Source organism: Euprymna scolopes, chromosome 36 (genome assembly GCF_053919585.1).
Source record: "Euprymna scolopes isolate OS-2025 chromosome 36, ASM5391958v1, whole genome shotgun sequence".
In the NCBI taxonomy this organism is placed as follows: domain Eukaryota; kingdom Metazoa; phylum Mollusca; class Cephalopoda; order Sepiida; family Sepiolidae; genus Euprymna; species Euprymna scolopes.
In genome coordinates this window covers 12,800,146-12,822,211 of record NC_136517.1, presented here as the reverse complement: position 1 = coordinate 12,822,211, position 22,066 = coordinate 12,800,146, and the positions used below count along the sequence as shown (strand labels likewise).

General features: G+C 33.4%; 1 protein-coding gene across 6 annotated transcripts in view; it reads left to right on the top strand.

Annotated features, from left to right (window-relative positions):
* The window catches only part of LOC145260346 (transcription intermediary factor 1-alpha-like), a 110,724-nt gene that overhangs the window by 6,849 nt on the left and 81,809 nt on the right, over positions 1-22,066 (top strand). For all 6 annotated transcript variants that reach the window (XM_080118271.1, XM_080118270.1, XM_080118268.1 and 3 more), the window contains exon 2: positions 15,847-17,218. In XM_080118271.1, the coding sequence (XP_079974397.1) occupies positions 15,847-17,218 (1,372 nt within the window). The remainder of the gene's footprint in view (positions 1-15,846; positions 17,219-22,066) is intronic.

Below are 22,066 nucleotides of genomic sequence, written 5' to 3'. Positions count from 1 at the left end.
CTATGATATTTTGAAATATTTATCCTTTTATTTGGTTTTATTTTTCAGTGCTTATGCAAAATACGAATCGTTTTTTTTTTGTTTGTTTGTTTGTTTTTGTTTAAAGTTAAATTCAATCTTTACCGTATATTAAATTGTTAGGCGAAAAGTACGGAACAAGCCCTCTCGATGTTAAAAATGGTTTCTAAATATTTATTTCAGTACAGTCCGTATATTTTGCATAAGTTTCTAGTTTTACTTAAGTGTCCTATTTCTTAAAAGCAGTTTGTATATTCAACAAAGAGGAATGCTTTTTTATTAATGTTTTTACAATGGAGATTCGAAAAATATTTTTAAATGTACAGTCCCCGTTTCCCATTTTTATTTATTTATTTCCTCTAAATTACAAAAACCGAAATAAATTCTCGTGATTCTTCAACCACGTTTTAATGTCATTCATTTGAAGTCATGTGTATAGACATGCCACTTTTCTTTTTTTTTTTTTTCTTGGGAAGAAAAGCAAACGACATTTTAATGGTATTGATATTTTGTGTGGCTTAAAATAATTGCCCCTGCTTTTTAAAATAAGGATATTATTTTCCCCCCTTAACATGTCGGCCACTTGAAAATATTTAATAAAAAAAAAAAAAAAACTTCCTTCGTGTGTGTGCACCATTTCTCCGGGCTGTTTTTATTAGTTTTTGTTTCTCGTCTAGTCGGCATTTTAAATTACTTTTCTTTTTCTCTGCTATTTGTCTGTCTGTCTTCGTCATTTTGTATTCTTATAAAATGTAATGGCGTCAAGTGAAGTGCGTTTCTTCTCCAGCCGAAACGACCATCACTTTCCTTATTTTTTTCAATCACGTTTCTCCTTTCGACCAAATGAATTTATTTCGACTTTATTATTTTAGTTTTTCTTTTCATAAAATACAGTGTCCTTCCTACTTCCCCCTTCTCCACCAAAAGAAAAACTTAGCTGGTCTGTTTTTGAATTGTTATATCATTCTGCCAGGGCTGACATGTTTTTAATAAAATTAACTGGTTTTAATTATTACTTTATTTGCTTGTTTTTAGAATTCATCTTTAAAAGTTTTTTTTTTTTATATTTAAACTATTTGTGCATAACTGGTGTTGCCCGGGAATATTTACTTCGATTTTTTATAGGTAACATTTAATTGTTTCCCGTTTCTTTCGCCCACAATTTTAAGATAGTAAACTAATTTATTAAGTCACAAGTTTTCATGAGCACTTATTAAAATCTGTTTTTATTTGAAAAAAAATAAAATAATTTTAATTTTTATACGTTTTCCAATAAAAAGAAAACGGACTCTACGTCGTCAAAACATCTTTTAGTCAAATTTTGATACTATGCAGGATACGGACCGTGCTGAAAGAATGTTATTTAGAAATCTATTCTTTATATCGAGCTGGAGGACTTTTTTACAACTTGCATTCTGTACTTTAATCTAACAATTTAAACAAAAGAAATCTTTAAAATACTATCTAAAAAAATAGCATGATCGTATTATTTTGCATAATTATCCATTTTTTTGCTAATGAAAGCGTATGTTTTTTTGTTTGTGTTTTTTTTTTTTTTTTTACCTTTAAAAAATTTGTTGGATTTTTTGATGGCGTCGGCGTATTTTACAAATTCATAATTCAATGGGATAGTCATGTTTTTATTTATTTTATTTTTTTTTGTCAATAACCACTTTTTCGTTTGTCAAAATGGCCCATTTTTATATAATCGAAAGAAGCGTTATGATTTTTCTTTTTTTAATCGTACGTAATTTTCTGTGAATTGTGCCCCCAACTATTTAAAGAGTTTCCGTAGCTATGATTTAAATCGTTGTCACCTCTCCCCCCCCTCTCTAGGCTAAAGCGAGCAGGTGCCCCCAATCCGTATTCTTTAATCCAGTCTTTATTCATTCGTTGTTAGACTTTTGTCGCTTTATCTACTCAGTAGTTTGAAAAGGAAAAATAATTTTGACCATTTTTCGCTCCTCGCACCCTTCAGCAAAAAATAAATAAATAAAATGAACTGCGCTATGTACGTACCCCCCCCCCCTTCGATATAAAAGACACTGGTCTAGTCTTTGGACGGGGAGAGTTCAGTATCTCTGAACATTTCGTAAAAATTAAAGAAACCTGTAGGCATTCGAAGACGACATGACCTACCGAAAGGAAGATAATCTTCTGAAAACTGACAAATGCTCATCACAATTAAATTTACTCTTTAAAAGTTGATGTTTCATTAGTGTCCCAAAGAAAAATAAATTTAGATGTAAACATTTTTTTTTTTATTCTGATGATTGTGTTGATGCAAAAGTGTTATTTGCTTAACTTGTTAAAATACTACATATTAGATTCCTGATCTTGCTGGGGAGGATAGTAACATTACTACTGCTACTACTGACCTTTCCCCATTTTACACCAAAGGGTGTAGAGAAGCGGGATAACGGTCAGTTCGTGTCCCCTTCTTCACTCCATGTCATATCCTAACGGGGGGGGGGGGCAATTTGTTGAGCCTGGATCAGGTCTTAATAAAATAAATCATATTTTTAGTATTTTTCTGGATTATTCTTACATGGAATATTTCTAATATTGGTTGTTTTCGAGCGCTGTAACCGCTGACCTTATTTAAGTGCATTTTCTGCAAACTTTGGCATCTTCCTGATACAGTTGGGAATGTTTGTCAAATTCAAAAAAAAAAAAAAAATTCTCTGTAAAAGTTTACATTTCTGTCATGAAAACAAATGGAAACCGTACAATTGTTGCTTTCATTAACCCTAACTCAAAATCTGAGTGGCAATATGCCAATTTGACTTGGGGTGCATTTTGTTTTGTTTTTTGTTTTTTTTTCAATTGGAAGATATTTAACATTTTATTTTCTTAACTAAAAGAATGATTTGCATTGATTTCTACCAAATTGTTTTCATGTTTCGCGTTTTTTCTCTCGCTCCCTCCGTTTCTTGGTAGAAAAAAGGTTTTTGTATGCTAAGTCTACCGGCGTTACTCTTAAAGGTTTCTCTTTTGGCAAGTTATTTTAATAGGATTTTAAAGTTATAACTAAATTTTCAAGGTAATCTTGTTTTAATATTAAAACAATTATTGGATGTGAATAATTTCTTTTAATACATGAGGATTGTTACGAGTTTTAAAACCAATTTAAATGACATCAAAATCGACAATTTAAATGCTTTCAAATTTCAAACAATTACAAAGGAATTTTTTCAACTATTGGCGATAGATTTGGTTTCGAATAAACTTAAAATGTATTTTAATTTCGTTATTTTTTTATTATTAAAAAGTTGGTTTTACTAGTTTGTTACTGCTTGTTTTTAATTTCCATAAATTAATCGATGAAAGTTAATTGTGCAAGTCACATAGAGAAGCAAGACATGAACAAAACAATGTTATAAAAATTTAATGAAAAGTAATGAAACAGTATTGAGAAAATTCGAAGAAAAACAAACTTTAATTATTTATTTATTTTTATTTATTTATTTATTTATTTTGGTACTCATGCAGAGAGTCATCCGTGCTGAAACAATAACGTTTATTATTTAAAAAGCCATTCTTAACATGGGGAGGGTGTTTTTTTTTTTTTATCTATTCTGTACCTTAACCTTACAATTGAATAAAAAAAAAACCATCATAAAACTCTAATTAAACGTGGAAATACGATTTAAAAAAAAATAGCGCGGATCACTCTCTGCATTAGCACCTTTTTTTTTTTTTTTTTTTTTTTTTACTTATCTGTTGTCGGGGGTGGGGCAAAATAAATGTTTCTTTTACTTTTTTTTGAAAAGAAATGAATTGGCCATGAATGGAATGATTGTGGTTTAATGCCTCCATATTTACGGAAATCAAAACCGCAATCTCGTAAAATACAAAATATAATTACGAAATGAAATCCATTAAAATGCATTTAGATTTGTTTGTAAACAAGTTTGACGTGAAACAATCGATCATGATTTTTTTCCTTAGTTATTTTGAAATAATATAACCTGTTTTTTTTTTTGTTGTTGTTTTTTTTTTCTTCTTCTTCTACGGCATGGCGTTGTTTTGTACCTACATTGTATATAGAATAGCGCCATGTTTAATGGCGATGATGATAATTTCATTGCACTTAATCCGTTTCACCCTGTTTTTATTTGTTTTATTTTCGTTACGTTTTTGCATAAAAGTGCAAACAATTTGAATATTGGTTGCTTTCATTGGTGCTAGTGCACTTACTGATCCGCGCTATTTTTAAAATCGTATTTCCAAGTTTAATTAAAGTTTTATTATGTTTTTTTTTTTTTTTTTTTTTTTTTTTTTTCATATTCAATTGTAAGGTTAAAGTAGTACAAAATACCCTCCCATCCCCATGTTAAGAATGGCTTTTTAAATAATAACGTTATTATTTACGTCCGGGATCACTCTCTGCACTAGTATCTTTCATTTTTTTAAACTTTATGGTGCTTGGTGCTTATACAGAATTTTAACCAAACCAACCTTTACCGAACCAATTTTTTAACTTGGATTTGCGTTTTAAAAATATCGGTTTAAATTACGTAGAAGTACCAATAATATACATCTGTTACAAAGACTATATAATCTAATTATTACTTGAACTGAATTGTTATTTTAATGCAGTCGACCGTTTTCTTTTAATGTAGAATGAAATCCAGCTCTTCAAACATTAGGCACGAGTAAAGGTGAATTTATTTTAAGTCTAGAAGGATTTCCCTTGACTGAGAACAGAGCTGATACTACACTTTAACCATAATCCATAGGCCAGGTTTTTTTTTTTTTTATCTAATAATGCAGATGAATTGAGAAACTGACTGTACCCAACCAAGGTGAACACCGTTGTAACAACATTTACTTATCATTCGAAAAAGAAAATGAAGTAATTTCTGGTTTGAAAGCAAAACATTCGGTTTCCACGCGCTCCTGTCGTGTCAAAGAACCACATTTAGTTTTTAAATACTTTGACCGTTTTCAATTATTGTCAATCAATTTTAATGCCACATAATTTCTATGTAAACGCAGCGGAAACATTGTTTTCAATTTTAAAGAAGTTTCAGTTACATCGCTCATAAAATGTATTTTACAGTGGAATTTATAGAGAGAAGGAACCTTTTGTTTGTTTATCTCTAAATTTAAGCTCGATAACACCTATTATATAGTTTTCACATGAAATGAGTTATCTCCCCTTTATTTTTCTTTTGAAGTGATCATTTAAAGTTTTATATAAGCGGTTGTCTGGACCACTACCAGACTATAATTAACTTTAAGAAATAAATTATAATGAAGTACATTATTTATTATAGCGCCAATAATACAACAATAACAAATGAAAATTGTTCAGTCAGAAACAACGTTTGATTTGTCAGCTTGAATGCTATTTGGGTCTTACTTTGAAAATCTGACAAAACTGTATTAGATGAGTGTTGTATGTTGACTTCACGTTAAAAAGGTCAATAGGAATACAATTATAGCTGAAACGTCCCAATTTTGGTTAGGAATGAAAATTAGATAAACAAAACTATTAAAGTTTGTCTCAATTAAAGTAATAAACCAATTAAAGTAATAAAATGGATTATTACTTTATCTAAATATGTAATTCAGTCATTTATTAACCTTTGAGAGGGGCGTGAAGTTAAACTTCTTTTTTTTATATATATATAAGAGGAAGCTACAGAAACAATGGTAAATATTGTCTTATTTAATTTTTACAAGATTGCATAGGAGTCTGCAACTGATCTTGAAGTTGACCTCAGTTTGCAACTGATTGGGCTATGAAATGGTTTGTTTAATTCTGTTAACACTCAACTCGTGTCTTTCAATCGTGTGTTTCTTTTCTTCCTGCGATTCTCATGGATGTCTCTGCTTTTAAAGATAAATCGATTTTTTAAAACTTTCTCATCAACTCTTGAAGTTCATACGTTGGATCCATTGCTCCTTGTCGTAAAGTCGATTTTCTCTATCGTGCCAAGCACTTTCTCACACCTGAGGCTATTTCTCTATCTCGGTAGATATGTACCAGGTGTGGCGTGTTGTTGTCATATTTGGACTGATGAATCTCTATCCCATTTGAGGGTTCTTGCAGAAACGTACCTGTGATTAACCCCATTCATTCTTCCTCTCAAACATGATGTAGCTAGTCTCAGTCTTTTCTGTAATTACTCTTATGGTATATGTTCTTCAAAATTGTTTGTCTATTCTTTGCTTCTTTTGTTCAAGCTTAGTCTTCATCGATTTGCTGTTTTGATATAACTTCCTATTCAAGTAGCTTCTTTCTAAGAACTGCAAGTTTGTGGAATACTCTTCTTACTGTTTTCCTCCTATTTATAGTTCTGGTCTTCAAGGTAAATAGGCATCTCTTATTTTTGCCATAATGGTTTTTCATTTTTGTTAGTTCTTTGAATCAAGTGACTTCATACCTTTTCTGGAGCGATTTGCATTTTAAAAAAATGCTGAAACTAAACTTATTTGTTTCAGTTTTTTAAGATGAGACTTGATAATTTAAATTGAACTATTCTCATCTTGGTCATATTTCAACCAATGTACCCTCTGACCTTCTGGTGAATCATTTCACACTCAAATCTATATAGAATTTCAAACTGAACTTTTTATCTAATTTGTGAGGGTATATTGTTCTCGTTCTCTCAGCCATGATTGGGTAGAAGTGTAAAGTAAATTTTAAATGTTATTCTTAGTAATCTGTAGTGAAGATTGACTGACCTTTCAACCTCTACAAGACTGCAATTTATAGTTTGAAAAGCTGCACTTAAAGAAAGTTGGAGGTTACATCAACCGAAACGTGAATATGACAAGCAAGATGAGAATAATTCAAATAATCTGAATACTTCAACCATTAAACATTTTATATCGCAACAAAATGTTTTTTCCTGTAAAGAATTACATGAAATTTGATTCTTCTCAATAACTGTTTCTACTTTACATCAAGTCTCACATTTTAAATAGCATTTAAAATCATCTGCTTCTCATGTTGTATACTGAATTATTTCCCTTAGTCTCACACATACATATAGTTTGGGAAGTTTTTCAAATTATTTTTTAAAAAATAATAAAATCTTTTAATACCATGTCCTTCATTAGAAAACTATTTTTAGCCTGCTTCCAAGAATTCACACTAGTCCTAATATTGTTTCAGGGATCATCAGTTGTTTACCATAGCCACGCTTGTTTCGGGGATTTAAAAATGAAACTCATGGCTCACCAGCAATATGGATCAAACACTATCTCTTTTTTAAAAAAAAAAAAAGAATGTTTCGCATATCTGATGTAGATTCTTGTTCCGGATTAATTTGACAACCTATTCATGTTATTAAAATAAATGTCTTATCTGTGTTGTTCATATGCCCCCCCCCCCCCAAAAAAAAAATGTGTATGTGTGTAATCTTTTCTGTATTTATTTCCTATGTGTTGGCATGTAGGAATACAAAATGTCTTTTGAAAAAAAAAAAACAGAATTTCTTTTCAAAGGCACATAATTTTCGTCCGATCCTTCAGTCTTCCTCCGTGAATGATGGAAACCTGAGTATAGTGCATGTATAAGTGTTGGGACAATTTATCGGAACTTTTAAAATATCAGAAAAATTTGTACTTGTTTTCCGATGCCAAAAACGATTCCTTTAATTACCTTTTTTTTTTTATTTGATTTTGTTTAAAACAAAATGTTCCACTGCTGGTAGTAAAGATGAAATAATAAATATTTATTGCTTTTAAACTACCAGTAAAAATTCAATCTAAAGATCCTCCCCCACCCCAACATGTGTGTTTTTGCACTTGAGAAAACATCTGCGCACTTAACATGCATTTATGATAATCAGGAAAAATAACAACTTTACAGTTAAAATATTTAGATTTATAAAGAATTGGAATCAGAAAGATATTGGAATCGCGCCATTACTTATATATATGCATACTTACCAATCCTTGCAAATTTTGGAACAGATATGGCCAAAAGTTAGATATATTTAGTTTTATGCAAAAGAGTTGAAGTCCTTTGTGAAATTCAGATATCTTTGAAAAAGAAATTTTGTGGAATTTTACCAATCTGTGGAGCATTTAAATGGATTTTAGGATGCGTAACATGGACACCTCTCATTTTGAAAATTCAGATATATAAGATTTGCATCATCATTAGTCACCATTAAGCAAGCCTCTCTGAATTTCAATTTCGTTTTAAAACCCCTTAAGATTAAGCCTTAAATTTTAAATATTTTCTAGAATCAAAATCATGTGATGAGCTTTGATCAAAATTTGAATGAGGATTCTAGACATAGGGTTGTAGTATTATTATGTCTTGTTTTTTTTTTTTTTTTTTTTTTTTTTTTTTGGAGGGGGGGGCATATAACATGGTTCAAACTTGTGTGTGTGTATTTTATTTAAATAGATGTCTTTTATCTTATAACTGTTAGCATTCAAAGGCTATGTCGGATTATGTGCAATTCTATGGACTTGTTTTCGGGTTGTTGTATGCTTTTTGATATAATTCGCATCTCAAAGACTCTTCATGTTCAATTTAGGACAATTCTGTCCAATACTTTTGCAAGTGTTGACTTTATTATTAGTGCAAGTATTAGAAATTTAACTCCTCCCATATCATGCATTCAACATCCGAAAGGTGCTTCATACCAAATTTGAATTCTTAAGAAAGATTTTGGATTTAGTCATTATCATTTGACATCTGCATCTGATACAGCATAATCACGGTGACACACAGGTTCTTGTTAAATCACCAAAGTTAAGCAACATTGAACCTAGTCAGTACCAGATGGGTGGCCACTTGGGAATACCAGGCACTATATGGAAGATGTTGATACCTCCCTGCAAGAACTGTAAAAAACCTAACATCACCTCTCTTGATGAGGATGAGAAGGGCTTGTGAATTTAATATTCCTCTTAACACTAACTTCTTTAGAGGAAGCTGGTTTATTCCACCTGAAGTGAATGCCACTAGCACACACAAGTTTTATTTTTTTATATAGTTTTCAGGGTTACAAAACTTCCAAGGTTAACATCTGTTATATGTACTGGCATGTGTTGGAGTAATATGATCCATACTATTAATACACCTGGTATCTACAGGTTACTCTCTGCCAAATTTGATGTCATTCAGTAGAACCATTTTGGATCCTATAAATGACCAGTAGACACAGTGGCAAAATCTGCGCAGGAAATGTTGGTGTCCACTTAGCATAAAAGCGATACTTTTTTTCCATAAAAAGAATTGAGAACTTCTGTTATCAGTATTGCAAATTGTATTCCTCTGATTACTAAACATATGCATTCATGACCTGAAAGTTTCATCTCTCTGTTGCAGATATTGACTGTGTGGGACTCTAATCAAGAAAGGTGATAAACGCTGTTGCAGTAATTATCGCAGTCTTTTTTATCATTTTGTTGAGGCAGTTTCAAAAACAGACAAGGCCAAACCAATTCTGATTTTTGCCTAGGCTGAAGATTTACTGACCAGATTTTCACTCTCCGAAAAATACTTGAGCATCACTGGAATTACCAATAAGACTATCGTCTGCTTCATTGACTTTGCTGCTGCATTTGACTGACTGTGGAGCCCTTTGGAAGGCCCTTCATTCTGATGGCATGCCCCCAAAACTTCCCGATTTAATCAATGCCTACTACCTCTCCACTCACATAAAAGTTTGTATAGTTACGAGTCATGTTTTGTGATTATTTCATCGACTGGATCATATCAAATGCCCTGGCCAACTTTCCTGGCATAACAGTAAGTTGTAGTCTCCAAAGATTGGATCTCGCCTATGCTGACAATGTCACCATATTAGATGAACGCTTCACTGACAAGATATAATCTTACGCATCAAAGATCAACATAAAGATAAACAGCAATACAACGACAAAACTAATGGTATGTCTCCTTTCAAATGAAAAGCAGCCTGATGTCCTCAGTATGGAAACCCTAGACAAATACTCTGGCTCTATCATCACCGCAGCAGATCAAGGTAAAGGAATCATCCTTGACTGCATCAGCAATGTTTACATTGCCTTTTGCTGATGTTGATCGCGTCTCTGGTTTCAAAAAGAAATACGGCTGAAAGTCATGATCAGGCCCTTGTCTACACGATTCTCCTTTAAGGCTGTATGTTTGCTGGCAACAGTTTATCTCGAACAATACAGTTCACACTTGCTGCAAGATCCAAAAATCTCTCTTTGCCAGGTGCCTTTGTTGGTTTGGACACACTCTTCATCAAAACTCAGATGACTTCATCTATGAAGTTATCAACCCAGCACCATCATCAGGTTGCAAGAAACCTTGCAGTGATCAACTCAAAAACCTAGCTCAACATAGTGAAACAGGATGCTGAACTGATTCTGGACCCTCACCTTTACGGGTCTGTTGCTGGAACCATGAATGGCTTGCACTCCTAATGGAAGCAACCTTGGATTGCCATGCCTAGTCAGCCAGTATTTGGGACTTGGTGAAATTGTTGGCCCAACCAACCCAGGGTGAATGCCATGATGATAAACAAGAAAACAAAGCCAATTACATTAATCTATGAAAATATGAGGATTGTTTCAAAAGTATAGAATGAAGAAATATGAAGATGGAAGTGGTACCATTAAAATGAGTGACCTTGAGCTCCAGAATTTATTTTTGTAAATAGGCACCATTCTCAATGCAATTCTGACAGCTTCTTTTGATGTCTTGATTGTAAAAGTCTGGAGCGCGCTTTGTCACTCGCATTTCTGTCGCCACTCTGAAATCGATGAACCTATCTTCTAACTGGTGACATCAGCTTCGTAAACATTCGACAGGTGCGAGTGAATACTGATTGGTTCAACTTTTTTTTGTGTGTAGGAGTTCAATAATGTATCTCTGTTTCTGGTGCACATCCATGACGGGATTTGCTTTCTTAGTATCTTACACTGTCAACATCTGCAACAGAGAGATGAAGCTTTCAGGTCATGGATTCATAAGTTTTGTCATTATAACAATGCAATTTGCAATCTCTGCTGATCCATTTGGGTGGATTTAAAAAAAAAAGAGGGAAGATGCATTACTTCTGGAACACTCCTCTTCTATGAGATTAATTGCATTTTTAGGCAGATTAAATATCCTAGACTGGGAATAAATAGTGGGATTAGTAATTCGACATTTAGCAGAGTACTGGTTAACCATACCAGCAATTGACGTAAACAGAGCTCAAGTGTTCAAGTTACCTGCCTATCATATCAGTTAGTTGATTTGTTCCTAAATACAAATTGTAAAGAATTTTGAATGTCTTTATTTTCCAGGCATTCTTCAAATTGCCTTGACCACAGCCATCATTTCGTTCCCTCAGTTATGCAGAATAGTGAAGGGTTCCATGCATAAAAAAATTTTGCCCGAGGAAAGTTTGTGATTATATTCAGGCTAGTTTTCAAACAAATCTTTGAACATGTCTAGATTACAATTTCTGATAGCTGAAACAAACAGCTGCTTGTGGTTTAAAATATAAACGCATTAATTTGTATATGAATGAATTTGTTGCATTAAGAAGAATGAATTGGGGAGAAGTAGGTTGATTGTTTTACAGCAAAGGGAATGCGCCAAATTTAACTCATGCAAATGTGTTTTGTTTTTTTTTTCTTCTGATTGAATTACGTGAAATATTTTGATCGAGCAGACAAATATTTTCATTCTGGTTGTCTTGCATCTATCTAGCATTTTTTTTCTTAGAAAAATTACTTTCTCTAATGTCCATATTGGTAAAAAGTTCCACCTTTACTTGTGTTACACCTTTAAAGATATAGATTAAATTCAAAACTCTGCTCAGACCAACAAATTGGATGACCAAATGGACCAGATCTTTCAACCCGAAACTGGTAATGAATGTGACCATGATGCAATATGAGAGAGTAGGGCATGGTGATACTTTTTTCGTCTGAATTTGGCAGATGTTTACATTCCAGTGAGTTTAGTCGTTCATAGGGTTTTATGTAGCACTGTTGACAATATAATAGTTGATAAATTTGATGAGATATGCTAGAGTTGAAATGGCTTTTCGAAAGAATTTCTCTTAAATTAAACTTGCATCAGTCATCCAGACTTTTTTTTAGAAAAGTACAACACAGGTTTTCCAGCATTCGTGGTTCCACATCTAAGATAGAATACTATTGCCACATCTAGGAAGGGGCTGCTCGGAACACATTTTCTTGCCTTGACAGGATACAAAACTAGCTTTGAAATCTGATGCAGGATGTCCGCTTCTCTTCCCTGTTAACCTCTCTCACCTAAGAAACATGGCAAGTCTATGTATGCTCTATGGTTATTTTCATGGCATATGCTCAATTGAGCTTCAATCTACCCCTTCTCTATAAAATATTCACGGCAAACATATGCCAAGCTACAACTACTGCCAACAATTTCCCTTACTCTTTATCTGTACGTAAAACTAAACAAAAATTTCATGAGCAAAGTTTCTTTCCTAGAGCTACCTGTCTCTGGAACACAATATCATGGGGCTGCTTCCTAGATGACTATAACATGGTTGTTTTCAAATCCAATGTAAACAAATTGAGCCATCCTTGCAAATAATCAATACCTACCTTATTTTCATCATTACCGTTTATTACAATGTTCACTTATTGCCTCTTATCCTTGAGCGGTTTCTGGGCCTGGATAAGTAGCGGCTCCCTTGTAAAAAAAAAAAAAAAAAAATTGCTAATTATACATCTACTCTGTATCTAAACTAGGTATTGAAAGAAAGCAAAGTCTTTCCAGAAGTTGAATTTTTCCTTTGTTGAAAATAGACCATTTAACATCACGATTATCACTTGAATTTTTCTTTTAGATTTTAACTAAGGTAAAAAAATTAAACAAAATAGTTATGTTAAAGTAAAGACAACCTGTGACCTGCATGTGCAGTCTAAACAAACAAATTGATGACATGCTACACACAGCCATCTGTTGGCTATCCAGGCAACATAAATTGGAATAAATACATTGAGGACATTGCTAAGGCTGCTGCAAAAAAAAGGTGGACTCCCTCTACCATGCTACAAGGCCACCATTTGCCCATGCATGGTGTATTTTTGCCATATCTGGCTGGTGCATCTACCACTAGTCTCTCACTCTTAGACAGGATTCAAAAAGAGTCTTAAATTTAATGGGTCCCACACTATCAACAAAGCTCCAACCCTTGTCTCATCACTACAGTGTTGCATCCCTGCACTTGTTTTACAAGAACTTTAATGGAATGTGCTCTGATGAACTCATAGCACTTGGGCCCCCTTGACATACATATTCCTGACAAAATCTCACCTGCCTAAATTCCAGAAAGCCTTCTACTCTAATAGATTCTTCCCTCGGACTGCTAGACTTTGAAATTCTTTCCCTGTTTCCTTCACTATACTAAACTGCAGAAGTTTAAATGTAATATGTACAAACATCTTGCTGCACAACCCCACAGTCTCCATCCAAAATAGTACTCGCTTACATCCAGGTGGCAATATGCCTTGTTTGGAGTTAAAAAAAAAAAAAAAAAAAAAAAGTATTTAGAAAGATGTAAACTAGTCAGGCGGCCACAGGATTATAAAGTTCTCACTTCTAATTTTATCCAGATTAAAAGCAGTGCTGAACCACCAGTGAATGGAAAATCCGTTGCACACTTGTGACTCCATTATTCTGCTTATTCCTTCCTTAGTCTGTATGTTATGCTTTGAAAATGACCAAATACAATTTTTAAAGGATAAACTGTTTTAAAGAAGGCGAACTCGACAACCTCCACAGAATGAAAAATATATTTAATCAACAAATATGTTTTGATAAAGCTGATATTTTCTGGATAGGACAAAAAATTAGTTTTCTTTTTTGACAGAAAAATCAATAACATGCAACATATATGAGTTTATCTTTTCTATGAAAATACAATGGACACTATTTTCATAGAAATGCTAATAAATTTGTATTTGCTGCGTATTATTAGTCTTGCTGTCCAAATTTTTTGTGCAATCTAGAAACATATCGGCTTTATTTTTCATTTCGTGGAATTTCTACGGGTCCTACTAGTCTTTATTATTCTTGCATATTTTAATTTTTTTAAATAAATTGCATGCAAAAAATAAAAATATTTGGCACAAATGCAAACTCTCATGATATTGCAAAACAATAAAGTTGCAATTTTGGTTTTGGTTTTCGTCCAGGAGTTTAAAGGAAGACTAAATCTGGACAGTAGAGAGCGATGTGAGTAGAATAGGAGAATTCAATGGTTTGGCAATGTTGAAAGAATGGATGTGAGTTCTTGGGTTAGTAGGCATATAGAATAGTTGAGGCAGCAGACGGCCCACAGGGAATGGGGAAAGAAAACATTGGAGGAAGTGATGCGGATGGACTTGAAAAAGGGATAAATAAAAAAAAAAAAACCTGGCTAGAGATAGGTTAATTTCGAAAAGTCGCTATATAAAACAGACATTAAACCGAACATGATGGTGATGGTCTAATTATTTCGTTGCCTCATGCTATTGAAACTTTTCTGTAGGCATGGCGTTTCAAAAGTCTTGGACGCATTTCAAGTCCTCATACCAGCTTAACTATGAATAGTAGTAAGATGAGAGTGGTGGCATTTTAAAGCTAAATGCATCAAGTTTTTTGTAATTTTGCTATTTATTTTTTTCGTTTCTTTTCAGATCCTTGTCCTTAATAGTTCTTGAGATATTCAAGATGCCCACGACTTTTGGAACACTGCATTTCAAGGGCCATTGCTTCCAGTTGTTTTAGTTGCAATTCAAGGCTTTTATGTTCTTACACGCATACTTTGATACATATTGTTATTTGAAAAATTAACATTTTAACTGGTCTTCTAAACTTATATTTTTCAAATCTCAATGCTTTTAGGCAGTGGCAATACTTTTTCTTACTCACACGTGCACAGAACAACTAGTATCTGATGTAATCAAATGTACAAATTTCAACATTACATTACGACTAAGTAATATATATATATATATATATATATATATATAAAAATAAATTCTGATGATTTTTATCATGAGTTACATCTTCCACTTGATGCGGATTGCGAACCCATGTGACCTATTTTTCGTCATTCTTTCCGATCTAGGGCAAGTTGATTGATGGATGCCAAACTGTTGAGATGTCCAACCAAAAACATTTTCTCTCCACTTTCTCTTTAGCTTTCCTCTGCCTCTTTTGCCTAAGCATAAGTTTGACAGGGCAGTGGTTGATCGTTTGACATGGCCCAAAAGTTACAATCTCCAAAGGAATAAAATTTTTAAAATATGGATGGGATCAGTTGATCCTGGTAGGCAGTACGAATGAAATGGCAACATACAGAAGTTGGATGTCATTCACAAATGTCTAACCTCAGCAATAGGCAAGAAGACAAAATAAATAAGATACTATTTCAACCCCTAACTACAATCAATGGGTGAACATTTGACACTGTGTGTGGAAGAACGCTAACACCTTTTAACTGTCAAAATTATCTCTCCCTGACTAGGATATACATGTGGTTCTTTCTCATCATATCTCTTAAAGTTCATATATTCAATCCATTGCTCTTTCTACTTCTTATAAAGTAGTTTTCTCTATTGTTCTAAACACTTTTTCACGTCTGAGTTTATTATCTATCTCTACAAATATACTATTATATCATGTTTGGAATATTGTTATATTGGGGCTGCTGACTGTCCTATTTGAGGGTTCTTGATCTTTCCAAGACTAATAGGCATCTTTTGTCTTTGCAAAAATCATTTTTGTTCTTGTTAGTTTCTTATATTAATTGTCTGGAGTGAATTAAAAAAAAAAATAAATAAATAAACAGTATTCACATTTTTTTAAAAAAGATTTTTCTCCTCTCTTTGTAGATGTTTTCAAATGTCCAACTTGTTCTATGGAATTCCCTGGAACCGCAATCATCAACAACGAATTCTATCTGGACAGCAAGCTAAACACGGAGAAGGAAGATGATGTTACTTTTACGTGTACAGCATGCGAGGAGAGCGACCCTGCTACGTCGTATTGTGGTGACTGCGGCGAATGGCTGTGTGCGCAATGTGTGCAGGCTCATAAGCGAGTGCGTGTGACAAAGGACCATACGGTTGTGACGAAGGAAGAGGCGATTCACAACCAGAACATTAATAGCGAGAAGACTGTGTACTGCAAGCTGCACAAACACGAACCACTGAAGCTGTTCTGCGAGACTTGCGACAAGGTCACCTGTCGAGATTGCCAGCTTCTTGAACACAAGGAGCATAAGTACTTATTTGTACACGAGGCTTCAAATAAGGAGAAACAAATTTTGCAGCAATTATTGATGCGTGTGAAAGACAAACAAAATCAAATAAAACAGGCCCGCCACCTGCTGAAACAGCGGCACACTGATATCCGTGATCGGGAACAGGTGGTTGTTGACGAGATAAAGAGCCTCGGAGAAAAGATCACCCAGGAAGTGATGCGTCGACTGAAGAACGTTATCTCCGAGTTGGACTTTGCATGTCGGCAGAAGAAGGACCACCTGTTCAAGTTAACAAATGAGGTGAACTATCTGGATGACCGGACGTCCCATTGTGTGTCTTATGTCGAAGAAGCAATTAAAACTGGCAGCAGTCTCTCGCTTCTCCAGACCAAAAATTTCATGAAGAAAAACCTCAAAAAGCTGATCGACTCCCCGTTACGTGTGCCCCACCCGAATCACAAGGTCGACATCCAGTTCACGTACAACATCGATAGCCTGGTTGTTGCCATAAAATCATTGGGGTCCCTACAGATTGATGGACGACATTACGGCAAAGTTCCAGTGGCGGTGCCAACAGAAAGTGCCAATACTTCAACTGTGCTGACCAAGAATGCTGCTCAGGGTCTAGATGCCCGCTATGTGCCCTATATTGGTCAGATGTCCTCTGACCACCATCGAATCCTCATGCAGAAGTTGCACGAAATGCAAAAGAAACAGCAACAACAACAACAGCAGCAGCAGCAACAACAACAGCAGCAACAACAGCAGCAACAACCATCACTACCACCACCACCACCCCCACAACAACAGCAGCAGCAACAGCAACAACAATCGAATAACCTGCAAAGCAATAGCAATAACCAGCAGGCAAAGCCTTTGGCTAATGGACCCAACAACAACAACAACAACAATGTGTCCGCTTTGAATGCAATGGTGAAAACAAACTCCGTCTACTATCCCCCTTCTGGAGTGCCCCCTGGCCAGTTCACACAGCCTCAACGGTAAACCTCTTTTTCATCATTCTTATTTTTTTTTTTTTTTTATTTATTTTTTTTTTTTTACAAGGGTGTAAAATAATTTTTCCCCCGTCAGGAAGTTTTATTTTCTTGATTAGGATGGTCATAAATGATTCCATCCTGTCGTCGATTATATAACCAGGGCTCTACATTGCGAGTGAAACAGTTGCATTTGCGAGTGATTTTTTTTAAAGTGGCGACTAGAAATAATGAAACACTTATCTTTTGACGATTGTATATCATTCACTGACAATCTTCCAAAGCTCACTACTGAGTGAAAAATATCTTTTCAACCTTTTTTTTTAACAAAACAAAGTGAAATTATTTAAACAATAAAAATTTAATAGAACAATACTCTTTTCCTTTTTTATTTTAACGAAGGCTGTTTAAAAAATATCTAAAGAAATTAGAATGTTTATACCTTCAAGTATCCGCATAAAATTTGTTGTATATTTAGAATTATACTTATTAAAAAAAGAAAAAATGCAGAAAAATCTTATGATGTACATACTCGTCATGAAACGAAGATATCATATTCCAAAAATCACATAGGTTTGGCTAGTAACTTTTCTTTTTTCTTTTTTAATTATTTATTTTTTTTTTTTTTCCGTGCACACTGGATAGGAGCAACTGGACTCATGAAAAAGAATTTCAAAGACTACCTGATAAATATACCCAGTGAACCAAGTGCAAGAGAAATACAAACAATTACACTTAGGGTTAGAATCTTAAAAAGACCTCTGTTGGAATGTCTGAGATAGCGAATAAAAGTCTAGTATCTGGTAGAATGCCCCATTCCTAGCTAGAACTAAAGGATAAAATTAAAAAAAAATAAAGTGAAGGATGGCATCACTTTCTCTGTAACTGGTGGGAGATATTGAAAAAATCCTTTAGGACATCATAAATCAAGTAATAAAATAATGACATCATTCATTAAATACTACAACAAATAATTTTTTTTTTGTAATTTATGTTTTTGCATACTTTAAATATCTGCATTTCTTTTCATCTACATTTTTTGTCTCCACTTTTTTTTATTCTATATAAAAAAAACTTTCCCACAGCTTTTTTTGTTTGGAGGAACATATATTTGTTTCTGATGAGCTGTTTAGTGGTCTTATGAATTGAATACATCTTTTGGTTTTGGAATAACTTACGATTATATATATATATATATATATATATATATATATATATACACACAATGAGAGAGATAGTCTCTCAATGTTGGCACTGATTGTGTGTATAATGACAACCCATTTAAATTCCGTGTGGGTTTAATATATAACTAAAACTTTAGATGTTGTTTTCTTGTTTCTGTTGTATCTTGTCACCATGCCCACTTTATGGCATTTTCAGATATATATATATAATTTTCAGAATACAAGAGATTATATAATTATTTCCACAGACAACCAACATCACAGCTCACAAGAGCCATGATGGCCACCAACCTGGAAGTCTAAGACTCGAGTTTCACCCTCATTTGGGCTCATCAGTTAGGCATATCCAAACTCGGGATTCAAAGGCCTCTTGCATACAAGGCGAGTACTCTGCCAACTGAGCTAACCACACACAGATCAAACAAACCGCGGTAAAATCTGACTATGGAACAGACACCATCTTGAACAAGGGATGTGGTCATCCAACCAAGCTATAACCCAAGCCAATGTATCACAAGTAGGAATAATTATATATATAGTCATCCACAGACACCGTTTCGTTGTATCAGGGCTCTTCGGTATGGCTAGACTAATACCCATCCTCAGCCAGGGATCAAACCTACAACCATTTAGTTGATAGTCGGTAGTTTTACCACCAAGCCACGTGATTGATACTCGTAAATCATATCTGTAATGTTTTTATATAAACATTGATTGCTACTTTTAAAGTGCTGCATTTGTTTATTTACAAAGAGCTTTACATTGTGCAAAGTAAGTAGCAGACGATTTAATGAAATTGTTTGACCCAAGGCAGAAAGAGTCGGCTTAAATAATCTTTTTTGATGCACTTTTAATTGGTGTATTACTGAATACCACACGACTATATGGTGCTCAATAATGGTCATGCTCTATAATCCTATTGATATTGCAACAATAGGTTCTCATGAGAGGCAGGTAAATAATGTTCAAGAAAGATTTAATAATATATAACCCAGACTGTCTTGTGTGATAATAAAATTGATAATCTTGCTTGTGTTTGCACATAGAATGTATTAGATTGTAGGATGAATGAGACTAAAAGTTGTCAGATGATCGCATAAATAATGGGTCATTCTGTAAATGGTTGTATTTTTTTCGAGTCACCATGCCAACAAGGGTTTTGATTAGATGATATACAGTTTCTATTTAGCAGCACACATTTGAGACTGTAAAACAGTGGTGTAACTGATATCTCTGCAGTTTAAATGTGAAATTTCAATATTATTTCTCTTGATTTGAAGCTGTGAATGTACTTTTAAATTATCTATTTATCATCACAATTGGTTCAGGTCACACGTGTGTATATATATATATATATATATAGCAACATTGATCAAACAGGTCATCTAAATATTACTATAATCTCAAAAATTATATTTGTATATTTATAAAATAGAGCCATTTGTTGTACTGATAAGATTTTTTTTTAAATCATTCATAATGTGCAATGAATATATGGAGGTTAATTTGCATATTGGTTTGCAGAAGGACATCTGACTAATTAGTATTTTATTTATTTATTTTTTTTTTTTTTTGATAATTGTTTTCTTTTAAAGATTATATAGTAAATAACTGACAGTTCAATAATGTATAGACACATCAGCCCGGAAATGCAATGTTGTGAGTTCTTATAATGCATTCAACAAGTCTTGTAAATGGTTATGACAATGATTTCATGTGCACAGAAATAACAATATTCCAACTTATGGAGCTATCTAACAATTTCAAAATGATGCAATGAATTCTTCAGCATCTGTTAATAGTTAATTCTTAGAGGTATGAAATCTGTAATTTATCATGCGCATTAAATCATTATTTGCCATCAGTTGATGGTTGGAGATAGAAATGTTTAAAAGATGTATTTCATTGTTCCATACAAATTATGTTTATAATTGATGTGTTTTTTCAGTTTCTTGCATAAAACTCAGACTCAGCAGACACTTGCTTTCTAGATTGCTGTGTCTACACATTACTGACAGTTCTATTTATAAAGGTTTTTTATTTATATCATAGATAAATAGCATTTTTGTTGAAAAAAAAAAGTGTTTTTTTTTTTTATTTGTGTTTTTTTTTTTTTCTAAAAGAGAAAAGGGTGCGATTGTTGGTTTACTTAACTTTCCAAGCAACATTGAGACTCATGTTCCATTAATCTATAATTTTATAGTTTTCCAAAACTTTTTTTATTAGTATTTTCCATCATTTCTTGAAAATAAATGTCTTTAAACTTTAGCTTCCCTTTTCCACCTCTCTTTATTTTCCTCTTTCATAGTCGTATTATCTGCTCTCTTCTATAGGTCACATTTTAGTTAAATCTAGATTTTTACTGCCATAGACATAACTTAGCTGTTGTTTTACACCCTGAATTTCTTTGTTTCATTTGTTGTGCAAATGTTTTTTAAAAGTTATGTTTCTTTTTAGGTTTTATCCGAGGAGGTAGGAAGATCTCTGTTTGCTATTCTGTTTCACTTTCAAAATGGAACCGTGCCAATCATCAGATGTAAAATAATGACAATCAAAATGAGTTTAATTTTTTAAATTAATTATATTTTAATTTAAAATATAAGATTCAAAATGAAAGTTTTGTTTCTCTTATGTAATCTATATAAAATTATAAAGTTGAGTTTTTCTGTCCAGAAGTGAAATCATACTCTCTGGTCATTCAAACAAAAGAGGGTTATTCTGTCGATGAATTTAACTCTTCTGCTTACTCGCAGCCAGGAACACTTCATAAGAAACACTCGTCTAGCTGAAAACACTATCAATAATTCCCCCCACTCTTTATCTGTGCCTAAACCTAACAAAGCTTCTTTCTTAGAACTGCACGCCTGTGGAATTGTCTTCCGTTTTTCTGCTTTCCGGCTGACTACAATATGGTTGTGTTCAAGTCTAACGTAAATAAGTCCTGGATGAGCCGTTCCATATAAGTTATCAAATTTACCGAATTTTCATTACTAATGATTGCTATATTGTCCAATTTCTACTGTACACTCTTTAACCCTTATCCTTGAGTGGCTTCTTGACCTTGATAATGTTGTGATGCCTGTGTTAAAAAAAACAAAAACAAAAAAAAAACACATGGTTTTCCTTGAATTCTAATTGGAAAATTCCACTAATTTTCAACCTTGCATGGAAATTTACCAGACTAATCCCTTTCTTACACACCTGTTACTAATAATAATGCTACAAAATTGTTATGATGGACTTGAATTATGCCTTTCTTACACACCTGTTACTAATAATAATGCTACAAAATTGTTATGATGGACTTGAATTATGCCTTTCTTACACACCTGTTACTAATAATAATGCTACAAAATTATTATGATGGACTTGAATTATGCCTTTCTTACACACCTGTTACTAATAATAATGCTACAAAATTATTATGATGGACTTGAATTATGCCTAATCTGGCCGGTCCATCTGGATGAACCAGGATAATAAAACTACCCATCCTTTCTTTCTTAATTCAGCAGATGTCTCCCCTTCTGCCTGCATTATATGCAAAATGAATTTTCTTTTCATTTCTATGATAGTGCGTTCATTGGCAAACACTTAGTAGCACCCTTCGCAACACATCTCATATTGAGTCCACGAATTCAGCCTTGAAGCTACATCAAAATGATGCCAT